This window comes from Camelus ferus, chromosome 2 (assembly GCF_009834535.1).
Source record: "Camelus ferus isolate YT-003-E chromosome 2, BCGSAC_Cfer_1.0, whole genome shotgun sequence".
Classification (NCBI taxonomy): Eukaryota; Metazoa; Chordata; class Mammalia; order Artiodactyla; family Camelidae; genus Camelus; species Camelus ferus.
In genome coordinates, this window is record NC_045697.1 from 18,253,731 (window position 1) to 18,280,415 (window position 26,685).

At 42.3% G+C, this 26,685-nt stretch overlaps 1 protein-coding gene across 1 annotated transcript in view; it reads right to left on the reverse strand.

Annotated features, from left to right (window-relative positions):
• Window positions 1-2,347: 2,347 nt before the first annotated feature.
• SEL1L3 (SEL1L family member 3) overlaps window positions 2,348-26,685 on the reverse strand; it is a 97,969-nt gene continuing 73,631 nt past the window's right edge. Inside the window, exons 17-24 of the mRNA XM_032495227.1 lie at window positions 24,915-24,998; window positions 17,887-17,977; window positions 17,670-17,754; window positions 16,469-16,578; window positions 12,271-12,398; window positions 11,556-11,658; window positions 11,402-11,474; window positions 2,348-3,475 (exon numbers count right to left, since the gene is read on the reverse strand). Coding sequence (XP_032351118.1) covers window positions 3,336-3,475; window positions 11,402-11,474; window positions 11,556-11,658; window positions 12,271-12,398; window positions 16,469-16,578; window positions 17,670-17,754; window positions 17,887-17,977; window positions 24,915-24,998 — 814 coding nt within the window. The 3' untranslated portion in view covers window positions 2,348-3,335. The remainder of the gene's footprint in view (window positions 3,476-11,401; window positions 11,475-11,555; window positions 11,659-12,270; window positions 12,399-16,468; window positions 16,579-17,669; window positions 17,755-17,886; window positions 17,978-24,914; window positions 24,999-26,685) is intronic.

Genomic DNA, 26,685 nt, shown 5'->3' on the forward strand with positions numbered 1-26,685 from the left:
AAATCAGAAAGCACAAGCTTTATCTTGAAGGAGCAGACCTACTCGGCTTCAGCTAATTCTTGCCGTGCAGCAATGAAAGCTCAGTTTTTTCACATCTGTAGATTTTTTTTAAAGAAAAGCCCCAAATCCTTGATTTTAAGATAACAACTTAATCAAAATTTTAAAAAAATACTAGATGGGCCAAAGAAATCACATCTGTGTGCTCAATCTGTTTCATGATCTACTAAGCTGCACCCTCTGGTCTAAGAATGTCCTAAGGGGAGGGGACAATAGGGAAGTAACTGAATGTCAACTGTGGACCCCATCCTTCCATTTCTTTTTTCCTTCCTCCGGCTCCCTGTTGACTTCATTTTGCAGGGTTCTACTCCAGCCAGCTTGGACACCAGCCTGGAAGGAATTGAGCTTAGAACTTGAGGAGAGAAGAGGAAGGTCAAGGCTGGCAAAGGTATGGTCTGGACCTAGATCATGTAGGCTGAGAACTTTCAAGAGAACAGGAGTCTAAGCTGGGACAGGAATTGATGTGTGGCCTACAAGCTTCACCTGAAGTGGTTTGGCATTGGAACCACTCCAGCTCTTTCCAGCATCACCTGGAGATAAACATATTTGGACAACTGTCTCAGATCAGAGTGGCTCCTGTGAGTCCATATTCTGGACCTGGACCAGCCTCGCATAGTGTTTTGGGTTGGTGTTATGAGCTGAATTTTGTTCTCCCAAAATTCATATATTGAAGTCCTAACCTCCGGTGCCACAGAATGTGATCGTATTTGGAGATACGGCCTTTAGAGAGATAATTAAGGTAAAATGAGATCAGTGAGGTAGGCCCCGATCCAATATGACTGGTGTCCTCGTAAGAAGAGATTAGGACACAGACATACACAGAGGAAAGGCCATGTAAAGATGCTGGAAGCAGACAGCCGTCTACAAGCCAAGGAGAGAGACCACAGAAGAAACCAGCCCTGCTGACACCTTGCTCTTGGGCTTCCAGGCTCCATGCTGCAAGGAAATACATTCTGCTCTTTAAGCCCCTCAGTCTGTGCCACTTTGATACAGCGGCTCTAGCAGACTAAGATAGTTGTGTTCCTTGGAAACAGACTGTGGAGGGGTACAGAGTTGTATGTGAAGTTTCATGGGAGCAGTGTCAGGAAATCGTATGTGAAAACAAGGAAGACAGAACTGGGCAGAGGGAGAAACTGAACTATAATGAGAGTGCTACCAAGTGGTGTTTGTGGTGGACGGGGTGGGGTGACCCTTCAGGACTTCCAAATTGAGGCAAGGAGCCTTTGCTTTCCTACAGTCATTCTCAAGGTGAAGGAGGGAAGGTGATTCCCACCCCCCACCCCCCATCAGGGAACATGTGGCAATGTCTGGAGACATTTTTGGCTGTCATGACTCAGGGATTGGGGTGTGTGTGGCAGGGGTGCATTTACCACTGGCGTCTAGTGGGTAGAGACCAGTGATGCTGCTTCTATACATCCTAATGCACAAGACGGCCCCCAAAACAAAGAACCACCTGGCCCCAAATGTCAGTAGTACAGGGTTTAAGAAAGCCCCCACTATATCAACAAGCCACTGGACATGAGCTGCTCTTGCAAGGATTTAACCGTGGGCAGATCCCTGCAGCTGATGGCGATTCGCAGTTGAGGGACGCAGCTGTGAACTGTCAGCAGCCTATGTTCCCAGCAGCAGGGAAATGGGCATGCTTGCCGTGAAGAGGATCTGGGTAGAGCAAAGAGCCCTTGGTCAGGCCCCTCAACCTTCTCTTTCTAATAAAAATAACCAACCATGTTGAGGACATTGTCCTGGGAGTTTTACATATGTTATCCCACTTAAACCTCACGAAAAGCCCAAAAGCTGGATTTCATTGCCTCTATTTTATAAAACAATAATCTGAGACTCAGAGAGGTTAATCGCTCACCCAAGACTGAGCTGGTATACTAGCTACCGAACCAGAATTTGAATCTGGGGCTGTTTGACTCCAAAGTCTGGCTCTTTTGCAAACAGGAAGGACAACCTTTGCTAAAGCAAGGGCAGTGCACACAGCGTACATGGGAGAATGAGGGCGGGCCGCAGACGACCCAGACCTGATAGACATGCAGCCTCACAACAGCCAGAACCCTGAAACGATGGCTGATACTGTGCAAACATCACAGGGGCCAGACCCTGCACTCGGGCTCCCGGAGAAGAGCCTCCTGTCACTTCTGTGTCCGTAAATGTTAATAGTTGCCAGAAATAATCCCTCTCGTAAGGGGATTTTCTTAGCCTTCTTGAGGAAAATGCATAGATCTTAGGACTTTGTATGATGACAATAGTAACTCTAAAAAGAAAAAAAAAATCCACTTCCCAGGAGTCAATGGTATAAAAATAATTTTTATTTACTACTGTAAATAAAGTAGTGCAAAGAGTAGTTTGAACCCACAATATTGCATTACTGATTTATCTACTACCTTAACAGCATACAGTGTTCAGACAGTCTGCTCTCTCTTCCTTTCCCTCCCTTTCTCTCTCACACACACGTGCACACACACACACACCCCTACACAGACTCAGGCAAGCGTAAGGGGGCAGGAATGAGACTATGAGCTGAAGGCTTGTTTTCTGCATGTTCCACTGCTGCCAGTCTATTCTAATAGGTAAGTCATGGAGAAGACTACACTTCAATACTAAGAATTTTCTAAATGTTATTGTATGGATTGCAATTGAAAAAAGAAAGAAAACGATATCCAACAGTGTCATTAAATGATTCGGAAGCACTACGACCCTAGAAAACCTCAAGGAGAAAAATGTAAACCAATTTACAAAGCCATCGCCTTCCCTGTATTTCCAGCTATAACCTATTTATTTCAAGGTGCCTTAGAACTGCTGGGTCTTGGAAGTCAAATTGAAATCTGCCCACGGGACAGCGAGTAGCAGAGCAGTGGCAAACACACGTACCAAAATATTATCTGAGTGGTAGAGAAGTCATGATTTTCTGTTCTTTAATAAAAGGGAATGAGCAAGGGGCTAAGATTCTTAAAATATATGTCAGTGTGTAAGGATTCAGATCCACCACAGGACAAACTGACTTCCTCATATACACAATCATCCGTTAACCTCCCTGACGTGCCCCTGTGATCAGGATGTTCCTTGTATTTATCTGCTAACCTTTGGTATAACCACTGTCTGCTCTGGGTATTTCCTTAGTTAAAAAGAAAAAAAAAAAAAAAAAAAAGATACCGAGTGCAAAATTCGCATCCAGTTCACAAGACGTTTAAGGTCTGTAATGCCCTGGCCCCAGTTTTCCAATACCAGCTGTTGAAAGGATTCTCTCTCATCCAGTGAGACCTGGAGTGTACAGTTCACCCACGTGGCTCTGGGTTATTAGTGACCGCGGGTTGGTCCTGAGCGGAGGCGTCTGCAGCTGGAGTCACAGCTGGACTTGCAGTGGGGGCAGTCGGGTCTGGGGATGCCTGGGCTGGTGTTGGACGGGAACCGCTGGCTGCAGAGACACACGCACAAAAGGTGCTGAAGTTTCAAAACAGTATGTGCAGGACACACAACCACACCTAGACCCTAGCAAGCTAGGAGCGATGCTTCTAGTCTAGTGGTCCTGACACTAACTAAAAGAGCAACTTGGACCCACGATCTAGGTTCTTTGGACTTTGACGTCCCCTCCTATAACATGGCAGGTTGGAATAGGCATGCAAAGATCTCAATGGTTCTGACATCCTGAGACTCTAAGTCCTGCATTTATGCTGTGAGTTCTGGGCAAATAATTTAATTTTAAGAAGGAAGAAAGAAGGAAGGAAGGAGAAAAACTCAATTCTTTGGTCTTTGTTTCCTGTGGTCGTATCTCTTTTTTTCACCTGGTGTGGATGCAATGCAAGCTATGAATCATAACAATCAGAAAAGAGTACTGATTTTATTCACATTCTTATCCCATTTGGATGACATTCCAAATGTGCTGTAAATTGCTTTATTTAAGTAAATGTCTATAAGTTTTGGCAAACATAATTATTAGGTTTAATTGTTTATCAATCTACCTTTAGTAAAGAGGTTGGACCACCATAAAGGCTTATAAAGTTTTATACTTTATGTCAGTAGTTTTCAAACTGGGGACTGACTCCAGGGGACAACTGGTAATGCTGGTAGACGTTTTTGGTTGTCAAGACTGGAGGGTGGGGTCTGCTGGCATTTAGGGGACAGAGGCCAAGGATGCTGCTAAGTATCGTACAATGCCTGGGACAGCCCCCTCCCCGCTCCCCCCGCCCCCATCAAAGAATGATCCAGCTCCCAGTGTCACTAGTGGGGAGGCTGACACATCCTGCTCTATGTACTGGGACTGAGGGGTGTCCTGGCTCACCAGATGGTGGGTTCTGGAATCTGGCTTCTCTGCCCTTTATCAGACCCACTTACCTACTTTCCTTCTGCCTCTAAAAACTGGGGAAAATAAGAATACCTATACCTACTGAATTGCTGTAAGCATTAAATGAGCTCATGTACATATTGTGCTTAGAACAGTGTCTGGCCCTCATAGGTACTCAACACCTGGTTTACTGTTCAAATGTGTTGATTTATCAATTTCTGGGTCTGACTTACAGGACCGATGAAAGAGTCAGGGTGTTTATTTCTGGGATGCCTACAGTCCTCTTTTAGCCCCTAGTAGCCTATGAAAACAGCCCAAAATTTGAAGCCAGAAAGCCCAGGAGCTACATGGTACTAAGAATTAGCAGCTGAGTGATCTTGAGGAAGTTACTTAATCTCTCTGAGCTGTAGTTTCTCTGTCTATACAATAAGGGTAGCAGTTTGCAGAAATGTGTGGCTGGCACAGTCCCCAGTTTGTGCGAAGAATGGCTAGTTTGCTTTTAAGCAGTGATCTTAATTAAACTCAGCAGTCCTTGAGTCTTATACAGTTTTCAGCAGGTGGGACCATCTTTAAAGTCCCCAAATGTCGATCCTGAAATGTACTGACATGTACAAGATACCACTACAATGCTGACATTCTGGCTTCTAGATAAACCTTTTAAGAATTTCACCTCCAAGACGCTATTCTAGGAAATTCAGGAATGAGCTGCAAAGCCTCTGGCCTCTTTGAATACGTACAGGAATTCTCCAAGGAACCCTTTCCAATATCTACAGAAGAGCTTGTGAATCCAGAGACTGTTCTGAAAGACAGGATGGTGGTGGTGGTGGTAATGGCGGCAGGGTGGGGAGGAGACACTCAGGTGTTGCGTAATGATGTAATGCTTGCAAGTCAAAGCCATCACTCTGGTGGGTGACGTAACCATGGCAGGGACCAGGAGGCCCAGTGATGCAGTACAAAGACCATTTATGGAGTCAGGAGACCTGTTTTGGGCAAGTCTCATTTATCTACCACTAATAGGTGACTCTGGGGGTGGATACTGAATGAAGACATTTCAGTCCTAAGATGCTTGGCTCTCACAGGCCTTGGTTTCTTCATCTGTGAATGAAAGGGCTTGGATCCGCTGGTGTCCAAGACCTTCTTGGGCCCTAAGATTTATCTTTCTGATGCTCTCTGAGGAAGTTAATGAAGTACTAAGTCATGTATTTTTCCTTTTGAAGATCAGGGAAATGTTTAAATCACCATGGTAACAAGATAAATCAGCAATCAGTTTTCTGATTAAAACAAAAAAGTGCCAGTGCGTAAATGTAGAAGGAATGCGTAATTAGCATCGCCGCCATTTACATTTTCTTGTCAGAGCATAATAAAAATGCTCGACGCTTTTCTCCAGTTAGTTTGTTATTATCCATGTGAGAACTCTCCCATTTCCATTGGGGGGTTTGCAGTCACTGGACCAGCACCCCCACGGCTCATCATAATTTTAAAGTGGCCTCTTTGTCTCCGCTCACCTGGAATCCGAGCTAATTTGATTACCGGACTTGAATCAAGGTAACCAGGAAAATCAGCGTGCTGCTTAAAAAATTACAGAGTATTTTCCAGAGCCAAAGAAATGATTGTTGGATTATTTGCTGCCTGGGGGACCATTTTCTATACATTAGCAAGAATAATCAAGAGCTGGCCCTGAGCTGGCAGACTGCAGCCCATGGGCCAAATGTGGCTGGCTGCCTGTTTCTGTACGGCTTGCAATCTAAGGATGGTCTTTGCATGTTTAAATGGTTGCATAAAAATCAAGAGAAGAGTACTATTTTGTGACATGTGAGAAACATATGAGATTCAAATCTTCACATCCACAGCAAAGTTTTATCGGAAACCGGGCACACCATTCGTTTTCCTGTATGGTCAATGATTGCTTTGGCACTAAAGTGAAAAGTTGAGTGGTTTTGATACAAATGGCCCACAAAGCCCAAATGTTTATTATCTGGCCCTTTATCAAAAAAGTTTGCCAACCTCTGTTGCGGACCACTGTAGGAAAAATATCTGGCTGCCAGTTGACCAGATGGGAGGATATAGGAGAGAAGATATGAGTGAATGTATCGGGTGAATCCAGAGATAATAGAACGTTTACAAAGACCGGGGGCAAGGAGGTGAGGGAGGGAAGGCTATGGAAATTATATGCTATGAATAAAATCTAATCTACTTCATTTGGGCCCTGGATCCAGCAAGGCCCAGTACATGTATAAGATGCACATCATTTCAACATTTCTTATGAGTAAAGATACCGGGAGGGCACCAAGGGTAATGAGATAGGAGAAAAGTAAAATCTCATCATTAAATCACCCTGACTTTAAGGCTACTGCTTTTTTCATGAGCACCACTTTGTGACATTTTACTGTAATTTTAGTAGAAACCTCATTAACTGGAAGTGTAGAGGACAGGAAAAGAGTAGGAACAGGTTTAATTAATCTTGTTCATACCGTCTTACTCTTTTTAAAAGACCACTAGACTAACTGCTTAGGCGAAAAGGATGAGTTGGCTTAAATGATGAATGTTTTGAATAGGCTGACATTGGTTTAAAAGGTGACCCCGTCACACCTGAAGCTGCTAGTTGTGCAGACTGTGCTCTGTCCCGTGCGTTTCATTTAGACATAAAGTCTATAATAACACCAGGAAGGCAGGACTCTCTCTTTGAAGTGATCATTCACATGTTGTCCCTCTAAGTCTCCCCTTCACCTTCCTGCCAGGCAGCCAGCCGGCCTCCACGCTTCTTTGGTCTCAGGGGAGGCTTGTGGTGGGGCAAAAATGGAGATGGTTCTAGACATACTTTACTTTGGGAATTTTTTGTTTTTTTCCAAAAGCCCGAGTCTATTAAGGCAATTATGCTTGGCGTCCCTTGACAGGGAGGGGAGAGGGAAAGTGCTTTAGAGATGCAATGAGGCGGGGAAAGGAGGCGTACGGACTGTGGGAAAGTGGCTGCGCCTGGCTGTGGGTGTCCCCGCAGCGGGGCCCTCACCTTGTCCCTTCGGCCATCTGAGAAAGGAAGACTCGAGAGAAAAAAAAGGCTAAGGTGCTCAGCTTTGGCAGAGATGATGGGACTCGCAGGTGACCCAGAAGCTGCAAAGCCAATGGACCTGGAAGGATGGTGCTGGCCCGGGGCCATGTCTGTTCTGCTATCAGATGGGTGACCATCTGAGTGACGAGTGCTACCCAAGACCTAGGGAACTTGGCATGTCCCTGGGAGGCACTGGCTTCAAGAAAGACTGAGCTGCTTTGGGGAATGCAAGCTAGGAGTCAAAAACAAGTTCTTTCAAAGGAAATAAAAGAGATTTTTGTGTACACAGTGGTTTTTTGTGTACTCATTTTTGCACTCTTGCTAGACAAGTCAACAATGCCTTTGTTTAGCTGCTTTAAAAAGAGTTTGATTTATTAATCATTTAATTATTTTACTTTGGTGGGGGAGGTAATTAGGTTTATTTATTTTTAGAGGAGGTACTGGGGATTGAACCCAGGACCTCATGCATGCTAAGCATGTGCTCTACTACTTCCCCTGAGAGTTCTATGTTTTAGAGAGTCTAACAGCATAGAAAAGCACTCTACACTTGTAATCGTGTCTGCTTATTGATGTAAACCAAGCTTATTTAAGTGTGAGCATTACCTGGTGTCAGTATGCTTTTTTATTTTATTTAAACATTTTTTTCAATTATTCTTTTTTTAAGCATTTTTTTTCAATTTCACATTTTCAAATATTTATTTATTTACTTATACTTTTTTTTTTTTTTTGGTGGGGGAGGTAATTAGGTTTTTGTCTACTTATTTTTAATGGAGGTACTGGGGACCGAACCCAGGATCTTGTGCATGCTAGTCCCACGCTCTACCACTGAGCTATACTTTCCCCCACAGCATACTTTAATTGCACATAAAATGCCCCAGAAGGCATGACTTCTTAGGAGCTACCAGCTAACATTACTTTTCTTTTTTTTCTGTCTTTATAACTGGCTCATTCTTTTTCCAGCTAACATTTCTTGGGTTTTAAGTCCTCGGCACTGTGTGATCTCATTTGATTCTCTCAACCACAGTCCGAGGTAGGCGTACTACTATTTCTGCTGTTGTAGAGAACGGGAAACTAAGGCACAGATAGGTCCCTCCCTTGCCCAAGGTCACACAGCTTGCGACGGGCCAGAATCTTGGCGGCCCGTGCTATTAGCTACCGTCCCGCGCTGCTAGCCTTCTGAACGCAGGACAATTTAATGTGGCGAATGCGGTGAAGTGTTGAGTATATATCACAGAGCGCATAAACTCAGGAGGAAAATGAAGGTAGCTGGAGCTGAACGCGAAATGGATGGACAGCTCAATTTAAAGGTCTGACCATAAATCATTAGTTTTTAAAAAACAACTGACTGGAAAAAATGCAAATCATGAAGTGATGAAGATCCCCTCACTTACAGCACACCCCTCACAAAAAGTGACTTAAGGGAGGCTCCCAGCTCTCAAACCCTGCCCCTCCTGACTCGGGCAGTCAGCACCCAGGGGGCCGTACTGTGCCTGCTTCACGGCGCCACGGTTACCACCAGCGTCGACTCCGTCTGCCCCACTCCTCCCCGTGGGGCGGGTCATGGACCGTGGGCACCGTCTGATCAGGGAGACACCAGAGGTGGACTCTTTGCCCTCTCAGTGCTCCCCCCTGCAGTGCTTCTCCCCTGCTTTTTGTGCCTGGACGGCTCCTGCCCCATCGCCTAGTCACTGACAGAGAACCTTCCTGTTTCAAGTTATTGACAAATTTGCACTATGTTGAGGACTTTAAAAATAATTTACTACATGTTTTAATTCAACACTAGTTCTAACAGGGCTGGTAGGTACCACTGTGGGGGCATGTTTTGGAGATATGTGGAGATTTTATTTTATTTTATTATTATTATTTTTTTTACTTCCAGGCCCTTAGGACTCTAAGTGTGGTCCATGGTACAGCTGCTTGGACATAATCTGAAACCTTGTGAGAAAGCCTGGATCTCAGAGCCCATCTCAGACTGATTGACTCAGAATCTGCATTTAACCAGTTCCCTGGGAGATTCATGTGCATATTAAAATTAATAAGTACGGGGCTAGAATTTACATATTGGAATATATATTATTTTAATTACTTTCTTTTTCTTTCTCTTTATATTGTTTGTTAGGGCATTATTTTTTAAAATAGGTGTGTAGGCAGATTACTTGTCGTTTATTTCAGGGTACCAAAAATCTGTTAAAAAATATGTCTTTATGTAAGGGGACAACGGGTCAGAGACAGATGGTAGCCACAGTTTTAAAGTATTGTGAGTGTGGAAAACTTTGGAATTCTGTTGCCCTGCATCCTTTCTTGGACTTGACTGTATGATTTTGGGCAGGCAACATCATTCCTTTGGCCTCAATTTCTTCATCTATAACATGAAGGGCATAGAATTAAATTATTTTAAAAACCCTATCCAGACTTTTCCAACATGAATCAAGAGGGGGCACAGTATGTACAGGAAGAAGCAAGCGAAAGAGTTTGAAGACATGAAGAAGAAATGTGTGAAACAGCAAAGGGTACATAGGAAGGGAAACAATCTCAAAAGGCAGGAGGGACAGGGAGACGGGAAGGTGGAGGGACTGACAATGAAGTCGCAGAGAGAAGAAACAAAAGACGGCTGCGGATAAAAGTCATTCCACCAGCCCATGAATTTTCATGGCTACCAGCTGGCATAAAATCATAAAGACAATTTTCAGCTCCTCTAACAGAATTGCATTTGTAATAATCATAACAATATTTCTACAGAGTAAAAATGACAAAGATAATTTGAAATGGAAAACACTGGCAAGATGCAAAATAAATGTGCTATACCTGGCAACAAATTTAGGGACGGGACAGAATTTGCATGAAGAAAATGGATCAGCCAGCCGGCTACAGGGCATCAAATCTGGAAGGGCTTTTGATGGTTCCTTGCTAACCTCCTCAGGTAAATCAGAGGGAAGTGATTCCATATTAGCCTCGTGGAACAGTGGCTTCCATCTCACCACCGAATCTGTGGTGAAGTGCTCTCCTTTCGCCTTTCATCATCTGTGACATGAATAACGGCTGTGCAAATGCTCCAGCGCCATGTCTGGTCCTAACATTTCTACTTGTAAACGTCCCCACTGGTGTTAGTGAGGGATTCTGTCCTGCCGTAGCCATCCAACGTGGTGGGAGTGGGAATTCACCACTGAGAGATGCTGGCAAAATTGAGCACCTACTAAGTGTGAGATGGGGCCAAGGCCTCCCTCTGACTCTGCCTGTGGTCTTATAGAGAAGATAAACATGACAGCTAACACTATTGTATGTCAAATAAATAGAACAGCTAATATTAACTCCAGTGGTCATTTTGGCGTCTTATGTGTATTTTTTTCACTGAACCCTCCTGATATCCCCGAGAAGTAGCTACTGTTAGAACCTCATTTTATTGATGAGAATCTGAGGGATCAGGAAGGTGAGGTAACTGGTCATATGTCACACTTAAGTGAACAGCTAAGCCTGGACTCTACACCAGCTCGAAAGGACAGGGGTGCCTATCTCCTTAAGTCCTGCCCTGCACTAGCTCAGAGAGGTGACAGTGATGAGTGGAAACCACACTAGACCACACGCTGGCTTCACAGTCCTCCTCGGCGCCTCTCTCTGAATCTATGTGGCTGGGTATTCATTACAAGTGCTTGTTTATTATCCCACAGGTTTGACTACTTCACCAGGATAAACAGGAAGACTTCGTGCTGGAGGGGCCTCAGAACTTGGATTTTAAGGCACACAAGGTATAGTTTTGATAGCAGGTGTACTTTCAACAGGAGAAGACATTTTTGCCCAATTTCTTCAGCATCTTGTTAAAAAAGAAAATTCTGCGTACTTTGAAAAATACAATTGGAGCCTTTCATCAGCCAGAGGTCACGTTACAGCCCTCGGGGTGACCCCCACACTGTGAATGACCATCCTAATGGCCTGAGGAGGAACAGTGTCATTTTTCCAGAGGGGGGGAAAGAATCCCTACACTTTTTCTATTGCCCTGGCCTTTTGTAAACTTTTACCTGAGACAGACTGGAAATACTGCATGATCCAGGCGATCGATACGGACAGCAGGAAGGTTCCCAGAAAGTAGATCTGCAAACATTGGACACACATGTCAGATGCTGACAAAGGGCTGGGACCCTGAGGGCAGGGCTGAAGGGAGACGGTTCCTACCAGTGCAGAGTGTAGGACGGCGCCCCAGAGAAGCCGGAGGTTAAGGTAAAGCCAGGCCAAGGAGCAGGGGCTGAAGGACTCCTCGCTGCTATGGCTCCAGCACCTGCACACAAAGAGCATAGGGCATCCAGATGCATCAGCCAGCTTTGGTAGTATTACTTATGACCCGTATTAGCAGATCCTCAAACCCACATCCTTCTGCTTCAGGTCAAAAGAACACACGTAAAATGAGAAGAAAAAGAAATAGAGCCAGTTCTAAAGAGTTTAGTCCTGCCCTGAAATTCTAGGATTCTGGCAGAAATCTCAGAAAAAGGTCAGTCCTGTCCTTCGTAAAAAGCCAATAGGTCAAGGAGGACCTTAAAGCGCGGGGGCTGCTGAGCAATACTTCTCTCCGAGTGTCTGTCTAAAGTCCAGACATTGGAATGCCTCCCCATCTTGTAGAACAGCATGCGGATCAGACACATTATTTTTTCCACGATCATTGAAAACCTTGGTCAGCATTTTAACTTCAGATCAATTTAACTTAGTATCATAAGCCTCAGATACTAAAAAAAGGAGTGAATTTGGGTCCAGCTTAGTGTTCTCTAATGGAAACAAATCCTGAGCCCTTTACAACCACTGACATTAGGAAATAAGAATAAGGCTAACTGAAACCAAAAGCAAACAGCACCCACTTGGGTTCCCCCAGTGGAAAATAAAGAGGCTCTGAACTTACCTTTCATACAGTTCCCGGAGGATGGAGATATTATTAGAATGGATGTTTGGGTCAATTTCCAAGAAATCTAAAATATGATGTGGGATTTTAGCACCTTCCTCAATCAGCAGGGCCAGGTTAAAAAATCCCTGAAAACAAACCACAAACAAAACTCATTCCCTCCGTATAATAAAACCTAGACGCACACCCTTTGTCAGAATGTAAACTTTTACAACATTAAGATTTTTTTTCAGTCCCTAGAGCCAGATGGTTTTGTCATCTTCATTGATGAATTGTTTCCCTAAATATATGCATCTGAGAAATTTATTTGCAGGAGAACCAGGAGGCTTTCAGAAGATGCTGCGTCCCATCTGCTCAGAGCCAGTCAACCAGGGGAATCTGTCCTTTCCTGCTCACTCTCTCGAAACAGAACCTGCTGGAAAATGTGCCCTTGTATCACCAACAAAACCAGAATATCGAGTCAAAGGCAATGTCCGTCACTTACAGACTACACCCTGGGTCACCACCAGCAAGTCAGAAATCTAACAAAATGTTTTTGTGGCTAGGGGTGCTACTCATGGCTCATGTTTAAAGTAGAGAGGGTCTCTGATGCACAGAATAATGTGTAGGTGTTTGTCTCATCTTCCCTAGGTCAGCGTGGAAAACCTCTTCTCTCGATTACTTTTGGCACAGACCCCCTCTCTGGTACGCTTCCCTACCTCTTTCTTATTATACATTGTGTTCTTGACTCTTAGGGGTAGGACCTGCCTTGTGGGGCTGTGAAGGTCCAATACAACAACACAGTTAAGAGCCTGATGATAGAGGTGCTTCATGAAGGATGGAAACTATCATAGCACCTGGAAGAGAGGCACTGTCCACTGTGAGCTGAGCATGTGGCCAGACCAAGAAATAAAGAAACAATGAGGTGTTACTTATATTTAGGGCTTTATAAATTTCACTGAATTGTTGCCCTTCAAAGAATTAATGGTCACGCTTTAATGACTTATATCCTCCCTGCTACCTTTCCTTTCATTTAGTTGATTCTAAATAAAAATCACCCCCCCCCGGGTTGTAAACACCAGGGCTCTCACAAGTAGGCTATGTGATAATCATGATAAAAATAATGGCAGCCAGCATTTTCTGAGTGCTCGCTGTATGTGAGGCATTGCTCTGTTTTTTATATATTTATTTAATCCTTATAACAACAAATTGAGATAGGTACTATTATCCTTCTTCATAATCAGCTGAGGCACAGAGAAGTTAAGAAATCCACCCTAGGTCACACCGCTGGAAAGGGGCAGATCTGGGATTAAAACGCAAGCTGACAGGGTCCAAAGTCTCAAATCTTAACCTGCACCATGCTGCCAAATAACCTCTAAACAGATAAAAGTGTTAGGCATCTTTAAATTTCACACAGACACACACAGACAGACAATAGACTGTTTCTCTACTTCTTGAAAGGAAAGTATTCTTAAAGCTTGAGGTATTAGAAAAAAATGACTTTATTAAATTTTAAAGTCTCTGAATGACGGAAACATAATAAGACTAAAATAAATGGGAAAATGGACTAGGGGAATATTTGTCTGTAATGTAATAGTTTAAGGTTCATTATCTACTGGGCAAATGTATAAAGAACTAATTATAATTTAAATTAAAAAAATATCAAAACTCCAAAAGATAAGCAGGCAAAGAGTAAGAATAGAGAATTCACATAAGAAAATATGAAGAGGAAATTATCACAAATACATGTCAAGATGTCCATCCCCAGTAGCAGTCAAATAAATACAATTTAAAACAATAAGGAAGTATCAACTTATAATTATTCAATTAGCAAAACTAAGTTGTGAAAACATCCAGTGCTAACAAGATTTCAGTTATCCTTTTATACTTAAGCACTGCTTGGTGATGTATTAATTGGGAAACCCTTTCAGAAAGCCAATTGGCAACATACTATTATTATGTCGTAGCCATAAAAGCATTCTGGCTGTTTGACTCAGTAATACTATCCCTCAGATTATATAGAAATTATTCAAATGGAAGTAAAAAAATGGAAATATGGAAGCATTCATTGTAGCACTAGCTATAATTACAACGTAATTGGGAACGACCTTCACGTCTTCCTTAATAGACTGTAAATCCCATGAAGACAGAAATATTGTCTATCTTTTAATCCTCCGTCCCCACCGCTAAGCTGTGTCTAAGATGTGACAGGACTACATAAATATGTGCCAAATCAACAAATAAATTAGCAAACAAGAGAATAAATGACCACCAATAAGATAAAACTTAATAAATTACAGTCTATCAGCTCAACAGACTATGAGGCAGCAGTTAAGAGTAATAATTACAGACACCCTGCAATAAAGTGCACGCATTCCTACAATACGTGAAAAGAGGCAGGTTTTTCAAGTGGACACTAGTTACCATTACAGAGATCCACTCGCCTGTGGCCAGGACTAGACAGGGACATGAAAACTGGAGGAATAAAACTCTTGACATGGAATTGTGGGCGCATTCTTTGATTTTTTTTCTCTTTAAAAATTATTTTTTAATATTTTTATAACATTTTCTTCCAAACAAATAAAAATCAGAACTGAAAAAAAAAAAAAGAGGTCCAGGCCTAATTCTGAGTAACAGCAGGAATCATCCAGGGGAGTGTGGCTCTCTAGCAAGTCCTTTCAGCACCAATAATTCAATAGCAATAGAGCAGATCATGCGCACTGAGCTTGCTCAGGGCTGGGCTCCGTGCGTTACGTCAAACATCGCATTTAATCCTCATAACCTATGAGGGAGAGGCTGTCATTAACCCCGGTTCACAAGTGAGAACACGAGGACAGTGACTGAGGGACTTGCCACGTCCAAACAGCTGTGAAGTGACAGGGATGTGGGTAAAAGTAAAAGCAATACTTCCTTCAAAAAAAGATTGAGATGGGGAGGAGTGTCCACCTTTTGCTCTGTGAGCAGATCACAAACCACCACACCAGGAACCTGTGGCTTAAGAGGGTAACAACTATTTCAGCCTCCGTCATGAAACGGCCCTGAGATTCTCACAAGAGAATTCCGATCAGCGAATGTAGGAGGAATGAGAGAAATAGAAAATTATCATTGGCACACACCACAGTTAGTGGCTGCAGGCAAGATTTACTGAAGGATACTAAAATCAGTGGACAGGAGTTTGAGTAGAAATAGAATGTCTGCACTGTTGCAAACTGTCTCCCTAAGATACCTGTAAATTAGAAAGAGAAAAATACTAACTTTATAGGGGAGAACTCAGCAGAAACCACCTCAGCCAAGTGGTTGAGATTAACCTCACCAGTAATAAGGCCTCATATGATACACTGAGAAGAACACATCATTTCTGGGCAATCCTGGCCCAAAGTGCATTATCTCAATTTATTCGGGAGAAAACAGAAGACAGACCCAAATCGAAGGACATTCTACAAAATATCTGACCAGATTCTTCCAAAGTGTCAAAGTCATGAAAGACAAGCAAAGACAGACCGTCCCAGATTGAAGAAGACTGAAAAAATTTTGACACTTAAATACAATGTGTGCTCCTGAGTGGAACCCCGGAACAGAAGAATAACATCAGAGGAAAAACTAAGGAAACCCAAATAAAGTCTAAAGTGTAATTATTGAATCCACATTGATTCCTTAGTTTGATAACGATATTGTGGCTACACAACTTCTCTATAAATCTAAAAATATTTCAAAATAAGAACTTCCCCCCATCAAAGGGTTACTGAGAGCAGAGTCCTAGCACTAAAGTGTTGGCCCAACTATACAAGTAAACTACTCCGGATTTGGACCACACTTCCAGTTTCTTGAGATTCTGGTGAGTTAGTTTGATGGCATCTGGTAGAAAGACCCCTGGGTTTCGAGCCAGAAGACCTGGGTTTAGACTATGGCTGCTTCAGCTACTAACTGTCTGGCCTTGGGCAACTTTCCACAGTTTTGCTATTCTCTACTATAAAATAATTATAATAATCCCCCCTGCCATGAGATGGCTGTGATGACTGCATGGGAAACACAGTAAGTACTCAATAAATGTCCGTCACTATGGTCAGTGTACTTTGAGAGGTGCTGTGAGGGGCTCGTGAAAATGGATGAGAAGTGACTTTGTAACCTGTGAGGCAGACAGAGATGGGTGGGTGTGTGAGGACTCCGGGCCTTGCAACCTCACAAACGAGCATCCCCAAGAGCTCCCGTGGCCGTTTACCTGCGAGTCTCCGTCCAGGGCTGCTTGGGCGTACATCTGAACAGACAGCTCAAGGTCCTGTGACTGGTTTTGGTGGCCATAGTAGTAAAGGTCTCCCATTTTCAAATAGGCTGCAGGACAAAAAGCACAGGTCCGTTTGTCAAGTGGCTTTATTTCAGGCCGACATTTTAAATGATTGGCTCATATGCGTGACTGCAAGTTTTTCCCACCAGAATCTGAATACAGACACATATTTAGGTTTCTACGGTACGTTGGAAGGGGAAAAAAGGGTTTCTCACTGAGCATCCCCATTTCTAGGTACGTTTTCTTGCCTGGCCAGGTAGCTCTCCTGAATGTGTCTGCAATCTTACAGCCAGATCAGCCAAGGCTGTTTTGGGCACCAACATTTTGCTGCCTGGTTTTGATGACTGATGGGCATTTCTTTACTCTGTCTGAGCCACATATTTTATTTTTCCTCTGCAGAAAATGTTTTGTTTAAGAGTGTATATTTCACTCAATGTCCAATCAGCAAAATAGAATCTATGTCAGGTAGTTCAAAAGAGGGATTTTAATACTGGAAACTGGTTGGAAGAACTGAAGGTGCAAATGGGAAAGAGTGGTTAGCAAGGCAAGAAGCTACTACCTTCCCGGGGCTGGGGGCCAGCCGAGACCACAGGGGATGGACTGCCGGGCAGGAGCTGGAACCATGGAAACGCAGCCATTGCCAGAAACAGCCCAAAGCAAAGAGAGAAGGGGAGAAATACTTGGGCTTCTTACCCCTTCCCACCCTGCAATTTCCTGCCAGCGCCTCCCTTTGGCTGTAACTAAGAGATGACCCAGGGCAAAGGAGTCTGGGAACTGTAGTTTCTGAGGGTCAGCCTCCTAACACACCCTGCAGAGCCAGAAAGACAGGGAATCCATCCGAGGGCCAAAAGGCAATGACTGGCCCAGAGAATCTCTCCATACTAGCTTTATCTTTCGAATTCTCACTGATCCCTTAGAAACTGTGGGTCCAAGCATTCGATGGACAATGGAAGAAGAGAAATGTATTGCTTGAGGCCGAAAGCAGAGTTTAGGCAAGATCTTAATAGCTGAGATTTTTCACTCTCTTTCTTAATTGTTTAGAAATATCACACTCCCCACAAAGCTGTTGGATGTTCCCTGTTACTAAAGATTAAAAGCCTCCAATGCTTCAATTTAGCGCCCGTTTCTCTATACATACCAAATGAAGGAGCATCGATTTGAAAAACAGAGAAATTATAGTATCTCCAAACACAATTAACACCCAAGTATCTCTTGGCCAGGTCCTAAGAGGGTGAAGGGGAAGAAAAAGTTAACTCATTAATATTTCGGCCAAGTGAGTAATTTTGCCTTCATAAAACCCAATTCATTACCCTTAACCTTAGAGCTTCTAGACTGGGAAGAATCCATTTACTTACTGGCCTCTCCTCACAGATGTGTGCTAAATTTGTCTGTGACACTTCAATTCCAGTTTCTGCTGCTAAAACATAATACAGCAAAGCTTCGTGCCTAAAAATAGATGATTAATAATAAATTTCACATAGTGGCTCTTACTAATATTCATGGAAAGCTTTATACTCACACATAAGAGAGCACAAAATAAGCAGTTTTTTAAAAATCACAAAATCATGATTTTTTTTTAAAAATAAATACTGTTGTTAAAAATACCGCATGCACTGATTTATTTTCTGTCTTAAAGGCTGAACTCACAGACAAGGTTGGGAGCTAGCTGATGCAACAGCTACCTCTACTGGCCGAATGGTATGACGCGTGCTGGCGGGGGAGCTGTCTGTTAGTTTTCAGTCCTGAATCCATCCATCCTCTGTCCTCGCTTAGAGGAGATAAGTGGCATTAAGAAAAAGCCCTGCACTTTCCAGTCCTCTGTTTTGTGAAGGGCTTTATGGGGCTTAGAATTCTGAACAAGCTTAATTAAAGCTGAACTTCTGTGGTACATTAGAAGTTTGGCAAAGGAGAAGCAGTTTACAAGGGGCTTGATACCAATGGCCAAAAACACAACTGAAAAAAAATGTATTCGACACCAGTGGCAATTGAGTACTTGCAAAACAATGAGAGACCACTTTTCATCTGTTGAAAGGCTGGAAAGGTCCAATTCATAATATGGATAGCAGCAAGGGCTTGGGGCAAACGGACATATTCTTACAATCACTGCTAGTGGCAGGCCAATTAATGCAATGATTAAATGTGGGAAGTCTTGCAGGGAGGGTTTAGCTCAGTGGTGGAGCGAGTGCTTAGCATGCATGAGGTCCTAGATTCAATCCCCAGGACCTCCGGTTAAAAAATAAACAAATACATACCCCTACCCCCCAACACACACAAAAATATGGGAAGTCTTAAGAATGTGCACACCACCTGGCCCATCAGTTCTGCCTCCCGAGGGTTTATTCTAAAGAAACAATCAGAAACATATGCTAAGATTCTGTGGCAACAGAGTTCATGGCAGAGCGTCTATGTGCATGAAGAAAAACAAACAAACAAACAAAAAACCTAGAAACAACTCAAATACCTGAAAATCAGTGACTAGTTAAATGAACCCACGGTGTAGCCCCCTTCAGATGAGGCCATTAAAAATGAGGTGGACGAAGAGTATTCAAAAACGTAGAAAGATGTCTACACAGAATTTTCCATTGGGTGAAAAAAAAAAAGCAGGGTTAAAAAAAACAGTGAAATTCCACTTTTGTAAAACAAAAATAAAATTGAATACACACATGGATACACAGACACGGATATATATATACACACAGAGGAAAAACCCAAAACCTAAAAATGATCTACCAAAATGTTAATAGGACTTAGCTCCAGGTGGTGAGAACGCAAGTGATTTTTATTTTTCTTTTTATTTATCTGATTTCCTCCATTTTCTTTCTGTTACCCATCTCATGAATAAAAATTTATTTTAGTCATAAATAGTTGTTCCTAAAGCTTAGTTTTTATTTTCAGTAGCTGATATTAAGAACTCTTTCTTAGTTTTAGCTCCACCTAGGAACCGGTTTAAGGAAGGGTGAGGGGAGGCAGGGGTAGGGGCATAAGGAAGCAGATCTTGAAGTCATCCTTTCTACATTGCCAAAGAGCTTCTGGCAGGCCATCCCTCGGGAAAGAGAGGTGACCCGGAGGTCAAGTTACGACAGGCAGACCTTAAATCAGACAGACTGCAAGTCACGGGCCGTGTGGCTGCTGACTGGGCTAATTCTGAGCCCCTGGGATACCCAAGGCAGCTGACCAGTCAGGCATGACTCACACTCAAGAGAGGAGGCTGGCTCAGCAGTGTCCCCGCACCGACAAGCCAGATAACAAGCCCACAACTGCAGCGACACAGAGACCCCCCAGGCACTTTCTGCACAGCCTGCAAAAGTCACGTTTGGTGACAAGAATATTCAGAGCAGACCTCAGATGGGAGAACCGGCAAGGGAGGCTCAGCAGAAAGTCCCCATCATTGTACAGTAAGGTCCAGTTCCAAAGGTCTTACAATGTCAGGCTTCTTTGGAGACACTCAGGTTTCCCCAGTGCCTCAGTTTCCCCCAAGATGAATGAGGGAAGGAGATGGTGTAGATTTGCCAGCCCAAGGTCAAATATCAGGCAGGCTCCCTCTGCTGCTGGAACTGGATAGAATGGGGCTCATGTTACTGCAATGTAATAAAGTGAGTTTTTCTTAGACAGCAGTTGGGCGGACTATTAGGATTTGGGGAGGGGGTGGGGTACAAGGTTGACACTTCCTGTAAGAACAGAGTCACCATGTTAAATTTTATAAAGACAATATCTTGTCTCTAAAGTTACTTGGGTGGAGGGGTAGAGAAGGGAGGAACACGTTTTAGAGGAAGACTTCCATTGTCCAAATATCACGTAAGTCAGCAGGAAATTTCACAGAATTCGCAAGCATTTCCTTTGAGGAAGCACTGAAATCCATCAAAAAGAGACGTCTAAAAACACTGGCGTCAATAGAAGCAGTGAACAGACATCTACGCAGTCTTCCATCTTGCAGAAGCCATCATCAGAGACGGTGGACTCTAAAACCACCACCATCCGTTTTCATATATTGAAGAGTGAACTCTAGGCAAGGGTCAGGACACTGAAGTCAAGACTTTCTCAGCTTATTAAAAGACTGCAGAAACAACATCTCTGCAGAAACCCTATCTTCATTCAGCCTCCCAGCACTTTGCTCTTTCTTGTGTCTCAGCTGAAACTGCCTAAAAGTATTAATTACAGGTATTTCTATCCTTATATTCATAAAACAAATATTTACTCGGTATTTGCTCTGTGCAGGAAGCCCAAAGACAAGCCACAAAACTGTACTGTCCTTCCGTGAATTTCTTCAAGGTTTAGGAAGTCGACCAGAGCATTCAGCTTTATTTCCAACGCACAAAAGTGAAAACTGTCCTCCAGGCAGTCATTCTGATGGGGATAGGGTGGAGGTATGCAGAGAGGAGGGGATTTAGAATAAAGAATGAGTTCAGGGGAATATTTGCTGCCTTTCCACTTCAGACTCGGCACATTTGTTTACAGAACTTTCATAACGATGCATCTTAATAATCAGTCATGTGGCTGCTTGCTGTGAATTGTGAATTTGAGTATCTCTGAGCAGTTTCTCAAACAATTCTATTATTTTCTCTGTGCTCTTTTCTTCCAATGTCTGAAGCAGCTCAAAGTGGAAGGATTAAAAAAAAAGATCTGGTGTCTCAGTGGAATTTAAGAACCTTGCTCTGTGGCAAAAAGATGCGTCTCTTTCAAGTGGAATTTTGCGTGCCTGCTTGTCTTGCCTCAAGCTTACGAGAATCTGGCTAACCTCCTGGGCTAAGCATTTGGGGCATGTTTAAGACAAAGGACAATAAAACACACAGCTCACAGATAAAACACACAGAGAGAGGGATACGCTGGAGGGAAATGAAACATGACGGGCAGCCTCTCCTTAGCTGACTTCTCCTGATGTCCGAGGACAGCCTCGGGCAGGACAACATTATCTTCCATATTATGCCGATACAGCGAAAAGCTCCCTTTTCCATCACGGTCCTCTTTTAAACTATCCCATATAAATCTTGGAACAACACAGAAAAGCACAAGCTCATCAAACTGACACATGTAATTTGAAAATAATGTCCAGAATAAATTCACTCGTGGAAAATGAAAAAAAGGGGATGGACTTGAGACACTGATGGATGATTTAGTTCTATTACAGCAAAATAGATGGTATCAAAAAAATGCCACGTGGTGGTGTGGGGAAGCCAACACTCATTTATTTCCTGTTAAACTCAGGGGGCCGGTTTGGAGGCTCAGAGAGCAGAAGAGATAGAACCACTTTGTGTCAAATATATTTGGACAAAGATTTTTCACTTTGGGATGGATACTAGATGTTTCTTCCTGTTGAGAGGAAATGGTCTCAAGTCCAGATTAAGACGTATCTTTTACAATACTTAGCACCAGCATCAAGGTTGGCAAGGGTATGGAGAAACAGAGATTTATACATGGTTAACAGAGTATAAATTGGTAGAATAGTCTGGAAAACAGTTGGCATTATCTTGTAAAGTTGAACACACGCCTAGCCTGTGACCCCACTCTTAAGATTATATTTTAGAGAAACTCTTCTTATATGTGCCAGGATACACACGCAAAAAAATGTTTATGGCCACATCGCTCTTTTTTAAAAAATGGGAAACAACCCAAATATATGTTAATATGAGAATTGTTAAGTAAATTGTGATTTATGACAGCAACGAAAATGAATGACCTATGGACACCTGTATCAAAAGATAATAAATCTCAGAAACATGAGGTTAAGCAAACAAATTTAAAAAAGCAGTTGAAGAATTACATATAATATGATTCTAATGAAGTAAAGTTCAGAACCAAGTCAAATCTATTGCTTAGGAATATATCCACATACGGCAAATCTAAAGAGAGTCAGCGGCAGGGCAACAGCAGGGCTCAGGATGACGGCTAGTTCCGGGGGCGGAGGGCAGGGCTTGTTTCATGTGGGCAGGACATGGAGGGGGCTTCAACAGTTCATCTTCTTAAATAGGGTGGTAGGCTTACAGGTGTTCATTTTGTTGTTAGGCTTTGGAACTTACACACATGGCACACATTATTTGGTTTGTATCAATTGTTGTGTGATAAAAGACAGGAGAACAACTTCCCTGGCTCAGACCACAGCTCCAGCTCAAAAGTTCAGCTCCTTTGACCTGGATTGCGAACTAGCTCCTGGATTCACGCTCTCCCCTCTCTTCACCACCATTCACAGGTGTCTGATTAAGCATCTCAGAACCCAGCCTTGTCATGTCACTACCCTCTCCCCAAACCATCAGTGGCTCCCCACTGCCCCACAAATGAAGTAAAAAGTATATGACCTGCTATTCAAAAGTCCACAATGCATCATCACTTTGATCTTGGCATTTTCCCCTCCCTTTTACAAATTTTACCCTCAAGGCAAACTGGGTGACAAAGTTTTCTAGACATACCCAGAACTTTCCTATTTCTTTGATATTCTTTAAATACTGCTCATGGCCCTTGAGTTATGGTTGTTCTGTCTATTGGCCTTAGTTCATTCTCTCAGTAGTTTTTGAGTACTTCCTAGGTGTCACCGGGTACTGGGCACTGGGCTACACACCACAGGGCAATCAACAAATAAAGAGCAATCATGATCCATGCAAGGACAAAAAGGAGTAAGGAGTTAGGCAGAACTTCTGGGCAGAGGGAACAGCAAGTGCAAAGCCCCAGAGGTCAGAGAGAATATGGGCATGGCAGGTAGTTTGGCACAAGGAAGAGAAGAGGCAGCAGACTTCCCCCAGCCTTATTCGTGGCATCCCCTACAGCTATGGCAAGGTACCTTGCATTTAAGTGTACTCAGTAAAATCTGCTGAACTGAACCCAAAGTCACCAACAATGTAGAACACATTTAGCCCTCCTCCCCCCTGCAAAAAAAAAAAAAAATCAATCGTGCAATGTGGCTGAATATTCTGAGGACAGCAGGCAACAAAAACCTTAATTCCTCTTGACCTTCACAGCAAATGTTTAAGTGTGCGCCCTGAACTGCTTTGTGATGTTAAATTCAAAAGTAGGCAAGGAAGCTAAGCTATTAGCAGATACTCTCTTTATGGGAAAAAGTGTCAGACATCTTGGGGGTGTGTGTGTGTTGAGAGGGTGTTTATGCTCTCCCTTTGGGAAAACCCCACGTATAAACACTTGGAGGTCTGAATGCTTAGTTTCCCCTAAGAAGCAGTGGGGAGTAAAGGGAGGGGAACTTGGAGGGTGAGACATAGAGAACAAGTGAAAGTCAAAGTCAGTGCAGTTTTATGAACTGAGGCTCATTTGGGAAACAAGATAAAACAGCACAAAAATTGTAAGCTGTATCAATCTGAAAATGATCATTGCGTTGAAAGATTTCTCTCTGATTATGCAAAATGAGGCCACAGGTGATAAACTTTCACAGGATAATAATAATAAACACTTTTATCTCATGCTTTTTGCACTGGACTCATTCTCTAATTTGAGATTCTCCTTCACTGAGATGCTCTCTGTAGGTTACATGGGCGCCCACGGACCAAAGGAGAAAATGGCATTCTTTTGGACTTATATATTAATTTCTAATTAAGAGTTGGATCTGAGTATGATTGATGATAGGTCTGCTCTAATGTCTTTGAGGCAGTGGACCAATGGGATGTGTGCTGATTTGTATATCCGTTTTAGTTATTATGGAAATACCCAGATCACTTAGGTAATCAACGAGCCAAGAAAATGTGGCCCAAGGAAAAGTAAGCTGGAGTGCAAGGCCTGATAGAAGAAACAAAAAGATGGATTCAGGTTGAGTTTGGAAAAGTGTGTCCTTTTTTGTAAAATCAAGTGAAAGCAAATGGAGGGTATTTACAAGTCCTCACGTGTGGTGTCTCAACCCAGTCAGTACAGGACAGGATTTGCTAACTCCATCAGAAGAAGGTTACAGGTACAGTCTATCTGGCTGTGACAATGGATGTCTAGTGAGTGAATTCCAGCAACCTTAGGCTCCTGGAAGATGCAGTGAAATATCTATGGGAAGATGTAGCCTGAGCTTTCTCTCCTTCCCAGGAACAAGGTGGAAATCCTGGACTTTCTGTGGCCTGCTAGTGAGAGACAGAGGGTCAGCTAGGATCCCCTGAGCTATCTCCAGACTCTGAAACCGAGAAGAGTGAGCTTGAAGGGAAGAGAAGTCAACAGTATTCGTGTGTCTCTCAGCTTGATGAATGTGGACGCTCCCCCCAAAGAACTAATTTTTGTGTATAATTAAACATGGAAATGCTATGTTTTCCAATCAACAGCCAATCAGTCAGTGAAACTCTGAATATCATTACTGGGAGGCTATGATTTCCCTGCAAATTGCTTTTTCAGTTGCATTTTAAGACTCCATCTCATAAGACTACGCTGACAGATTGAAAGGTAAGGACTGAGAAAGTTCAATCTAACTTACCAAGAGCCCTCCAGGTAGGCGTTGAGGCCTTGGCGAATGACGTGGCCCAAGTAGCCATTTTTCTCAGCTATGTGCTTTGCCCATCTGGAAAGGAAACAGAAGAGAAAATATCCAAACTGTGGCAAATTAAACAATTGCTTTTTGCTTCATATGATTTTATAAATCCCACTTGGGGAATATTTTGCTTGTGAGAATTTTTATGGAGCAACAAACCAGAACCGAATGTTAAGAAGGTAAAGAAAGATACATTTTGAGTGCCTGGCATTCAGTGCCCTTTCTAATGAATCTTAGGCACTCTCATTCTTGGAAACAAAGACATGAAAAATGTCCGCCAATATGGAAAAAAAAATAACCTTTATCAAGTGTTCTAGTACTGTCTCCATTAAAACATGTTTACTGATTTATTATAAGGTTTCCCTATTTTGTTTCTGCCCCTTAATTTATCCCAGAAGAGTACTAATAATAAACTAGTCTGTTGTAATCTTTAGATTGACAATCACTGAAAGAACATTATAAAAATATGTAACTGACAAACTAATGAAAAGGGGGAAATACAATAATTTTTTAAAATACTTGAAAAAAACACTTGATTAATTTAAAGTAAGGGCAAGAAAAGAGAATTAAGGTACAAGGAACAGATGGGACAGACAGAATAAACAGTAAAATGGCAGATTTAAAACTAAATATAACCATATTTACATTAAATGTAAATGAGCTAAATATATCAATTGAGAACTAAAATTGTAAGACTAAACAAAAAGTACACAAACCCCAATTACAGGCTACTTACAAGAGACACATGAAAATTAAAAGACAGAGAGAGAATGAAAGTGAAAGAATGGAAAAGATAGAACATGCAACTGTAACAAAAAAAAAAAGCAGGTGTACCTAAACTAACCTCAGAAAAAGTAGGCTTTAAGGCAAGGACCACCAACAGAGATAAAGACGACATTGTGACATGATAGAAAGGTCACTAAGAAAGTAAAACAATTTTCAATCTCTATGATCCATTATATATTGAAAATATATAATTGACAGGACTTAAAGAACTAGAAAAGTATACACTCATAATGTGAGATTTTAATGCACTTCTTTCAATAACTGATACAACAAGAAGAAAAAAATCAGAAAGTATGTAGGAGATCTGACCAACACAATTACCCAACTTGATGTAATTGATACATATATGTAGAATGTTGTGCCCAACCAGTTCAGAAAACACACTTTTTTAAAGAGACTATAAAGCATATATAAAAATTGACCATATTCTGGTCATAAAGCAAGCCTCAACCCATTTTAAAGGACTGAAGTCATTCAGAATATATTCTCAGATCACAGTGTAATTAAGCTAGAAGTCAATAACAAAAGGCAAACAAGAAAATATGAAACATATGAATGTTCACACCAAATAGCCTAACTAATAATGATAAAAAGCCCCAAGTCTGTCTAAGCCAAGTTTCATCACTGAGTTCAGGTCAGATTAAATTTGCTTTCAAATGTCTTATGAAAAATAACCTTTTGAAGAGCCAGACTATACATATGAGGTGGAAGTGTCTAAAGCAGAAGTATTCAAACTTTTTTTTTCTGTAAAGGGCAAGATATTTTAAACCTTGTAGGCTACATACAGTGTCTGTTGTATTTTCTTCATTGTATAACCTTTTAAAAATGTAAAACCCATGAGGAGGTGTAGCTCAAGCTGTAGAGTGCATGCTTAGCATGCACGAGGTCCTGGGTTCAATCCCCGGCACCACCTCTAAAATAAGTAAGTGAA